Source organism: Rosa rugosa, chromosome 6, assembly GCF_958449725.1.
Source record: "Rosa rugosa chromosome 6, drRosRugo1.1, whole genome shotgun sequence".
Classification (NCBI taxonomy): domain Eukaryota; kingdom Viridiplantae; phylum Streptophyta; class Magnoliopsida; order Rosales; family Rosaceae; genus Rosa; species Rosa rugosa.
Genome location: NC_084825.1, coordinates 3,537,122 through 3,547,183, shown reverse-complemented (window position 1 = coordinate 3,547,183; position 10,062 = coordinate 3,537,122). Strand labels below are relative to the sequence as shown.

At 37.9% G+C, this 10,062-nt stretch overlaps 2 protein-coding genes across 2 annotated transcripts; both read left to right on the top strand.

Annotated features, from left to right (window-relative positions):
- Window positions 1–202: 202 nt before the first annotated feature.
- LOC133716080 (putative disease resistance protein RGA3) lies at window positions 203–2,929 on the top strand. Its single transcript, XM_062142824.1, has 2 exons — window positions 203–1,379; window positions 1,571–2,929. Exons 1-2 carry the CDS (start codon window positions 465–467, stop codon window positions 2,927–2,929), a joined length of 2,274 nt encoding a protein of 757 aa, XP_061998808.1. The 5' UTR covers window positions 203–464.
- An 82-nt stretch (window positions 2,930–3,011) lies between these two features.
- Window positions 3,012–4,313, top strand: LOC133716078 (uncharacterized). The gene is made up of 2 exons (XM_062142823.1): window positions 3,012–3,665; window positions 4,002–4,313. The coding sequence occupies exons 1-2, from the start codon at window positions 3,012–3,014 to the stop codon at window positions 4,311–4,313; spliced, it is 966 nt and encodes a 321-aa protein (XP_061998807.1).
- The last annotated feature ends 5,749 nt before the right edge of the window (window positions 4,314–10,062 follow it).

Sequence of the window (10,062 nt, the reverse complement as noted above, 5' to 3'; positions counted from 1 at the left end):
CACGTGAGAGATGCCTTTGCTTCTGATTCAAAGCATCTTTTAAAAAACGACAAACAAAGAAAAATAAAATAATTGTCTAGAGCAGTAGTGGACTACTTGTTGAGAAGTATATTCGCAATACATTTCATAAAGGATCGTCCAACGGCCTGATAAATCCATACAACAGAGATAGATTCATCCCTCTCGTAGTTTCTTCAACCAGCATTCGTCTCAACATTTTGACTCTCTTGAGTAGAGATCGATGGCTGAATTTCTCACTTTTGGTGCTCAAGAATTGCTGAAGAAAGTGGCTTCCCTGGCCGCTCAAGAGTTCCATCTTGTATGGGGATTCAATGGAGAAATAACAAAGCTGCGTGAGTCGGTGCTCATGCTTGAGGCTGTGCTACGAGATGCTGAACATCCGCGACAAGATCATGGAGATGCTGTGAAGCTCTGGGTGAAGAAGCTTGAAGACATAGCTCAACATGCCGACGATGTGTTGGATGATTATGGATATGAGCTTCTCTGGCGTAAGGTGCAACTGCGAAATCAGGTTAAGAAAAAGGTGCAGAACTTTTTTTTCCCTCTCCAATCCCATCTTTTTTCGTGTTAAAATGGCACATAAAATTAAGAAGATCAACACATCTTTGGATGAGTTGAATAAGAAGGCAACTGCTATTGGCTTAGTTGCTGGACTATCCTTAGATGCAACAACTTCCCATGGTATAAGCATTGACAGGGAAACCTACTCTATCTTAAAACAAGATGAAAACAATATCATCGGAAGGGACGATGTTGTGGCAGATGTAGTTCAAGCCCTGACCAAATCAAACTACAATCAGGAAAGTGATCTCTCGGTTTTGGCCATTGTGGGTATGGGAGGGCTTGGAAAGACAACTTTGGCTAAATCAATATATCATGAATCTGAGATAAGTAAGCATTTTGAGAAAAAGATGTGGATATGTGTATCTACCCCTTTTGAAGTCAATTCAATTTTGAGAGGGATCCTGGATTATCTTAAACCAGAAAATGCTGCAGTGAAAGGTATAGATGCAATATGTAATATTCTCCGAGAAGAGTTGAAGGGAAAGAGATACCTTCTTATACTTGATGATGTATGGAATGATGATGGTGAAAAATGGAATGATTTGAAAAGTTGTTTGCTAAGAATTACTGATGCCCAAGGAAGCAGCATTGTTGTCACTACTCGCAGTGACAAAGTTGCAAAAACGGTGGAGACCCTTCCTAGGTGTGATTTGAGAAAACTATCAGATGGTGGGTGTTGGCTTATATTGAATAATAAAGCAGTTCCAGTCGGAAGTGTTCCTATACTTGAAGATCAAGAGATAATTGGAAGGGAGATTGCCAAAAAGTGTGGAGGTGTACCATTAGTGGCAAAGGTATGTTATATTATACATTTGAAGTTTTCCCATGCTTTCTTTTTACCTTGATTTGATAACATGAATTTCTATTTCAAATATTATTGATGTAGGAAAAATTAAACAAAGAATAGTGAGCAGTTAATATTCAATTGAAGATGACTATAGTATTATTGTGTTAAAATCTAATTTCATTCCCAATTTAATTGTAGGTATTAGGAAACATTATGTGCTCTAAAACTAGCAATGAATGGAGTTCAATTATGGAAAGTAAAATATGGGATTTGCCTGAAGAAGAAGAAAGAATCATGTCAATTTTAAAGTTGAGTTTTGATGAATTGAAATTTTCATTATTGAAACAATGTTTTGCATATTGCTCGAAATTCATCAAAGACTCTGTAATGGAAAAAGATGACTTAGTTCAACTTTGGATGGCTCAAAGATGGCTTCACCCCACTAAAAGTAATATGGAGATGGTGGATAGAGGGAATGAATATTTCAACATTTTATCAGAAAAATCCCTTTTTGAAGACGTTGGAGAAGATTATGATGGTAATATAACATGTAAGATGCACGATCTTGTGCATGACCTTGCAGGAAGAGTGTCAAACATGACAAACTGCCGCTCACTATTTTCCAAGGGAGAAGCACTTGGGAAGACCTTGCCTAACTTTAGATCTTTACGTGTGTTAAATTTATACAGGGCAGACATTGACAAGTTGCCGAGTTCAATTGGAAAGTTGACACACTTGAGGTATCTGAATGTTATGAAAACAAAAGTGAAGGCATTTCCAAAATCTATTGGTGAACTTTATTACCTTCAGACGTTTAAAATGCCGTATCATGTTGAAGAGTTCCCAAAGATGATTTCTAATATGATCAACTTGAGACATGTTTATTTTGGTAAACGTGCGAAAGTTCCTGGTGGGATATTGAGAAGATTGACGAATCTCAGATCATTACCTTTTCTGAAGGTGGGTAAGGACGTTGGGCCTAGGATTGAGGAGCTGGGTGGGTTAAACCATTTGAGATACACTTTATCTATCTATAATCTGGAACATGTAAGAGATGGAGAAGAAGCAGTGAAAGCAAAGTTAGGTGATAAGAAACACATACGCAAGTTAACTCTCGACTGGAAGCTTGGTAGACCAAGCAACAATGTTGACAATGAGGATGTTGTACTTGAAGGCCTGCGACCGCATTGTAATTTGGAAATTTTGAAGATCCAGGGGTTTATGGGTGTTAAGTTTCCATCATGGTTATTGCTTGCCAGCAACTTGAAAGAAATTGAATTAGCAGGGTGCAACAAATGCGAACGAGTCCCAATACTGGGCCATCTGCCCAATCTTATACATGTTAAGATGGAGGACATGCAGAACCTACGATGCTTGGGGTCTGAATTTTATGGTTACAATCAGCTTTCCGGTGCAGCAACAAGTGACGAGAGAAAGACTTTGTTTCCTGCTTTGAGATCATTACATATTGAGAATGCCGAGAATCTAATAGATTGGATGGAAGCAGGGGAAGTGATGCTGACGGCAGAAAAATTAAGGGGTCTTTCCTTACCTTGAGGTGCTGATCCTGCGGCGGTGTAAGCAATTGAGAAGTGCTCCCACTCATTTTCCATCTCTCAAGGAGTTGGCGATAGGAGGAATGGAAAGTGGTATGCCTCTAGCAAGTATTTTATGCAATAAACTGACTACTCTCACTTATCTCGAAGTAGATGATGTCGAGGGACTTACCAGTCTTCCGGAAGTGACGTTACGAAACAACAAGAATCTTGAATTTTTGTCTATTTCGAAGTGTCCTAAGTTGAGGTATTTATCTGATGGGCTACTCCCACTCTCTCTCAAGGAGTTGGACATAAGAGATTGCTCCAGTCTAGCGTCCATTCCAATCGTCCCTGAGCAAGGCGGTCTCCCATCTCTGCGCCTATTGGTAATGGCCGAGTGTTCTCAGTTATCTAGTTTACCTGATGGGCTACAATACTGCACATCTCTTCAAACATTGGGAATATACAGCTGCCCAAAGATAACATCCATTCCAGCCCAATACTGCACATCTCTTCAATGTCTGGACGTACGGAGCTGCCCAAAGATAACGTCCATTTCAGCCCAATACTGCACATCTCTTCAAGAATTCCGCATAGCGAGCTGCCCAAAGATAACGTCCATTCGAATTCCATCTGAGGGCCTCCCATCCCTTGCTGAACTGGAACTTTGGGAGTGTCCCGAATTATCAAGCCTACCGAGTGGACTAGGCTGCTGCACCTCTCTTGTGAATTTGAGAGTAACAGGGTGCCCTAAGGTAACATCCATTCCAATTGGCAGTCTCAGTACAACCCTCCGAGTCTCTTCCAATTTTACACGGCGGCTTCACATCCCTCCGAGACTTGGTAATCGACGGATGTCAAAGTACACAAATTGATCTTCAAATCCTCGTTTCTCCTAAGGATTTGACAATAAGAGACTGTCCTAATCTAGAGACTGTTCCAAGTTTAGACAAGTTTAGATCCCTCCGTAGATTGGAGATTTCGAGATGTTCAAGATTAACATGTCTACCCAGAGGGTTAGCAATGGCATCCCCACACGTATTCACCCGTCTCCGTTTTGGAATGAGCTGGATTCATTCCCGGCTTTTCAGGTTCTACCACAACTTGACTTTTTGACGATCGACGGGTGGCCGAAGATCAAGTCTCTGCCTGAACAAATTCAACACTTGACGTCTTTGACCTATTTGCGGATAGCTGACTTTGAGGGAGTGGAGGCTATTCCAGAATGGTTGGGAAACCTTGCATCGATCTCTTCACACCTTAGATATTTTCCGTTGCAAGAATCTGATGTATCTACCTTCCGTCCAAGCTATGCATCTCACGAAATTAGAATGGCTACGTATCTGCTCTTGTCCCCTTTTGAGCGAAAGATGCACCGCGGAGAGTGGCACAGAGTGGCCTAAGATTTCTCATATTCCACGAATTGAAGGTGACTCCTTCCTCTTACCTCTTTTCTGAATCGGTCAATATTCATATCACTTTAATCATAGTTGTTATTTCCTCTACCTCATTTTGCTTATATAAACTGTTAGAACTTGAAGTGAACTCATCATTATCTATGATCAAGTAAACTGTCCTAGATAAAACGATATTCTAATTAATAGGAGATATAAGAGGAGTACTATACCTAGAGACCAAATAAGCTAAATATATCAAGCTTTATTGGTTAGGGATTCATTACTTAGATTACAAGGAAATCTGCAAATCAGTGATACATTAGGACACTTATTGGGATGACTTGATTCTTAAGAAATATCTTTATGGGAGGATTCTTAGGATTAATCATCTAATATAAATTAAGTGCTTGGGGTCCCTGTTCTCTCTACAACAATAAGCATAAGTCCTGCCCCATTGAAGGAGCTTGAGATTAGAGAAGAGCAGAAGACCTTGACTTGAGTAACTACACGTGATTATTCAAGAAACAACTCAAGATGTCTTCAATTCAAGAATCAGGTATTATGCTCAAACCATGTAGCACTAGTTCATATTCATATTGGTTCATGTGTGTGTTTATGTTTCGTGATTTGATCCTTGGATTATATATTTGCTCATTCAGTATAACAATTGGTATCAGAGCTAAAAGGTTTTCACAAACATAAATCGTTTTGATTAATCAAAATTTAGAAGAACCAAAGTTTTATTTTCAGAAAAATTACAATATTTCAAACCTAAGCCTTGCTAAAGAAACAGGCCACGAGTGGGCCAAATTTAAGAAATCTTTTCGGCCCAAAACCCGCAGGCGCTGCCCCGGACCCAAACTTCATTCAGAATCCCTCTGCAGATGACCGTTATACTCTAACGGTTATATACGATTTGGGAATTAGGGTTCTTGGTCTGGGATTGAAAGCGCAGAGGACGTTTATGTCCTCTATGGAATTCGTGACTCCAATCACTGCGGATTAAGAAGCCGAATTGATTGCTTGCTGTTTTTTAAAAGATTCATGCTTCCGCTAACAATTATGCAGAAAATTGTAAGGATTCAAGGTTAGGCTTTTCTGGAAATTTTATTTCGATTCAAAGTATTTTTTATCTATGTTGAAGCACAAGAACACTAGAAGCATTCCCGGCGTGCACCTAGGCTAGAGTAGATGGTGACCGGATGAAATTTACATACTATGGTTGTTATGTGATTGAGTGATTCTTAAATCGAATGCTCGTATATCTGTGAACATATATTGAAGATTGTGTTTTTGATATGCTGTGAGGAATCTATACCTGCAATTGAAATATGACGTGTATGATTAGAATTAAGATCTCCCTATGTGTGTGTTCTGCGTTCTTTAAGAAAATTGCAGGTTATCAATACAGTGACCAAAATTGTTTTGGATTGAAATATGTTTTGAAACCTCACTGGGGTCTGTGTTTTTCAGTAAATATTAGTAGATACATGTTGCACAAAGCAATTTTCTGTTAATATTTACAAGGAACTCATTAAGTTAAGAATGACCAGTTTGTGTTTTACTCTTTAAATCATATAAATTATGTCTTCCAAAGAAGCTTTTGAATTATGAAATTTAAATTGTAAAACAGCATTGTACATGTTTTTGAGTTCATATATGGATTTTAAAGACTTTTCTTCTGTCACTAAGATGATGACTGTCTTTAATATAACTTGAACTCACTTATTAATGTGGTCCAATGATCAAGAAACTTCAGAATATCTTGTTTCTGCTATAAAAGTGTTGCCTGATATTGATATTGGGGTGTTTAGTTTGCTTTTGATCTCTGACATTGTTCTGCTATGTGTTTTATGAACTGCTTAAGAAATAACACTTAATGTGCAGAATGGTTTATGTCAAGATTTTCAGTTTTATTTTTGAAACTAAAACTTACATTATTTTTCTTGTTTTTGCTCCCTAGGAAATCTTTACATGAATTTGAACAATGTTCTGATTCTGAATGGCACTAATTTTAGAGCTTGGAAGAGTTCTCTGGAACACTATTTGATGATGCATGAAAATATGGATCTTTGTTTCACTGATGACCAACCAGAACCCTTAACTGAAGAAAGTACTGCAGAGGATAGAAAGGAGGCTAGAGCTTGGTATAGGGCAAATAGGATGGCCAAAAATGTTATAAGGAATACCATGTCTGACACAGTGAGAGGTAGTATTGAGGAGCCTGAATTAGCCACTGACTATATGGAGGCAATAGAAAGAAAATTTAAGGAGAGTGAAAAAGCTGAAGCTGCAAGACTATCTAAGGCTTTCCATGATCTTAGGTACAGTGGTACTGGGGGAGTTAGAGAGCACCTATTGAAGCTTATCAACATAAATGCTAGGCTTAGAGAGCTACTTATGGGAGTCAATGATGACCAGGTGGTGCATGTTGCACTGCATTCCTTACCTAGCAGTTTCAGTGGACTTAGAACCAGTTATAACTCTCAGAAGGGAACCTGGACCGTAGATGAGCTGATCTCTATTTGTGTTGATGAGGAAGAGAGGATGAAGAAAGAAAAGGAACCTGCAACTGCGATAAACCTAGTAGAAAAGCCAAAGTGGAAGAAGAATAAGCTTAAAGCCACTAAGACCATTACTAAGCCATCTGGAAACACTGCAGCAAAAGCCAATAAGCCTTTCAAGTTCAAGTGCTATTTTTGTAAGAAAATAGGACACATGAAGAAGGACTGTTCAGGATTTAAAGCATGGCTTGTGAAAAAGGGTAAGATTAATTCTACTAATCTTTTAGAAACTTTTTCTTTAGAAGTTAATTTTGTTAACATAGAACCTCATTCATATTGGTTAGACTCTGGCAGTCCCTTACATATTACAAATTCATTGCAGGGATTCATAAAGAAGAGGAAACCAAGAAGTGATGAAGTCAACATCTGCGTTGGCAATGGAATGAGGGTTGCAGTGAAGGCAGTAGGGACATTAAGATTAGATTTGGGATTAGGAAATTTTCTGGTTTTAGATTGTGTTTATTACATTCCCTCAATTAAGAGGAATTTGCTTTCTGTTAGTCTTTTGGTCAAGAATGGATGTAACTTTTACATTGGTTCTAGTGGAATAAATTTTTTTAAGAGTTCTCTTGATTTATTTGCTTAATGATTATTCAGTGTTTGGTTCTGGTGTTATGATAAATGACTATTTGAAATTGAATTGTTCATTGCCTCAACAAGAAACTTTACTTGTTGAAAACAGTAATAACACATCAAGCATTAACATCATTACTGGTGTTAAAAGAATCTTACATGATGAAAAATCAGCATATTTATGGCACAGGAGACTAGGCCACATTTCAAAAGATAGATTGCAAACACTTGTTAAGAATAAAACACTGCCAGAATTGAATTTTACTGATCTTGAGAACTGTATTGAATGCTTTAAAGGAAAAATGACAAACTTAAGAAAGAAAGATGCTAACAGAAGCAAGAAACTGTTAGAATTGATACACACAGATATTTGTGGACCATTCAGACATAGAACTATATGTGGAAACGTTTATTTTATCACATTCATAGATGATTTTTCCAGATATTGTTACATATCCCTGTTATCAGAAAAATCACAATCACTTAAGGCTTTTAAAATTTTCAAAACTGAGGTTGAACACCAGTTGGATTTGAAAATTAAAATTGTGAGGTCTGATAGGGGGGGAGAGTTTTATGGCAAATATACTGAGCAAGGACAACAAAAGGGTCCATTTGCTTTATATCTACAAGAAGTAGGCATAAAGGCTCAGTATACAACACCATATAATCCCCAACAAAACGGTGTAGCTGAGAGGAAAAATAGAACTCTATTGAATATGGTAAGAAGTATGATGTGTACTTCTGGATTGCCTAAAATGCTTTGGGGAGAAGCCTTGAAAATTGCAAACTATCTTTGCAACAGGTCCCCAAGCAAATCTTTGGATAAAACACCATTCGAAATGTGGTGTGGTAGGCAACCTAGTTTACATCACTGCCATGTATGGGGTTGTAAAGCTGAGGCAAGAATTTACAATCCAAATTTAAGTAAACTCGATCCAAAATCTGTGAGTTGTCATTTTATAGGTTACTGTGAAAAATCAAAGGGTTATAGACTCTATGCATCACATCATTCACCTAGAATTTTTTAGACACACCAAGTTAAATTCTTAAGTGAAAGTGTCTGCAATACAATTTTTGAAGATTTGTCTTCTGATTTTGAAGAAGTTGCAGAAAATGTGGATAATGTTGCAGTTATGCCTAGCAGTCAAGGAAGTTCATTAAGCTTGGATACAGTAGAAGACCTAGATCAAAATTCAGTCCCAAATGAAGATAATGTGATCTTAGAACCAGGAAACTTAGATTTGGAAATGGCTGGACCTGAAATTGTTTTTGAACCGGCAGCTGAACCTCAACCTGAACTTGAACCACAACCTGAGCAAGAGCCAGCTCAAAATCCAGTTCAGGAACCTAGAAGATCCCAAAGAGCCAGAAAACCAAAATATGGTGGTGAAGGTGACATTTATGAAGTTTATTAATGAAGTAGAAGCCACATTGTCAGATGACAATGATCCCACCTCTTTCAAACAAGCAATTGGAAGTGAAGACTCTGGTGCATGGACTCAAGCTATGATTGCAGAGCTTGATTCCATGTACAAGAATGGAGTGTGGGAACTCGTGAGGCCAAAAGAAAATCAAAAACCTGTTGGCTGCAAGTGGATTTTTAAAACCAAAAGAGATGCAGGAGGTAACATAGAGAGACATAAAGCTAGACTAGTTGCTAAGGGTTTTACACAAAAGGAAGGAATAGATTTTACAGAAACCTTCTCACCTGTTTCAACTAAAGATTCCTTTAGAATCATAATGGCTCTAGTAGCTCATTATGATATGGAGTTACATCAAATGGATGTAAAAACGGCTTTCCTAAATGGGGAGCTGGAGGAGGAGATCTTCATGGCACAACCTGAAGGTTTTATTGAACCAGGAAAAGAAAGCATGGTCTGTAAACTTAAGAAATCTATTTATGGACTCAAACAAGCTAGTAGGCAATGGTATAAGAAATTTGACTCAGTAATTTCATCTTTTGGTTTTACAGAAAATCTTGTTGATGAATGTGTTTATCTCAGAGTAGTTGGAAATAATTTTATCTTTCTTATCTTGTATGTAGATGATATTCTCCTTGCTAGCAGCAATATTAAATTGCTAAAAGATACTAAAGCTTTCCTATCAAAGAACTTTGACATGAAAGATCTAGAAGAAGCATCATATGTACTAGGAATTGAGATTAAGAGAGATAGGAAGCAGGGACTGTTGGGATTGTCTCAACAAAGTTACATTTCGAAGATCCTTAAAAGATTTGGAATGGAAACCTGTGCTAATGGTGAAGTACCAATGTCTAAGGGAGATAAGCTAACAAAGAATCAGTGTCCTAAAACTGATATTGAGAAAACTGAAATGGAGTCGATACCATATGCCAGGCTAGTAGGGAGTCTAATGTATGCACAAGTCTGTACAAGGCCAGACGCACAAGTCTGTACAAGGCCAGACCTGTCATTTTCAGTTGGAATGTTGTCCAGATTTCAGTCAAATCCTGGACATGAACATTGGACAGCTGGCAAGAAAGTTTTGAGGTATCTGCAAAGAACCAAAAATCATATGCTGGTGTATAAACGTGTGAATAGACTAGAACTGGTTGGCTTTACAGATTCTGATTTTGCTGGAAACTATCCTGCATCTATGAA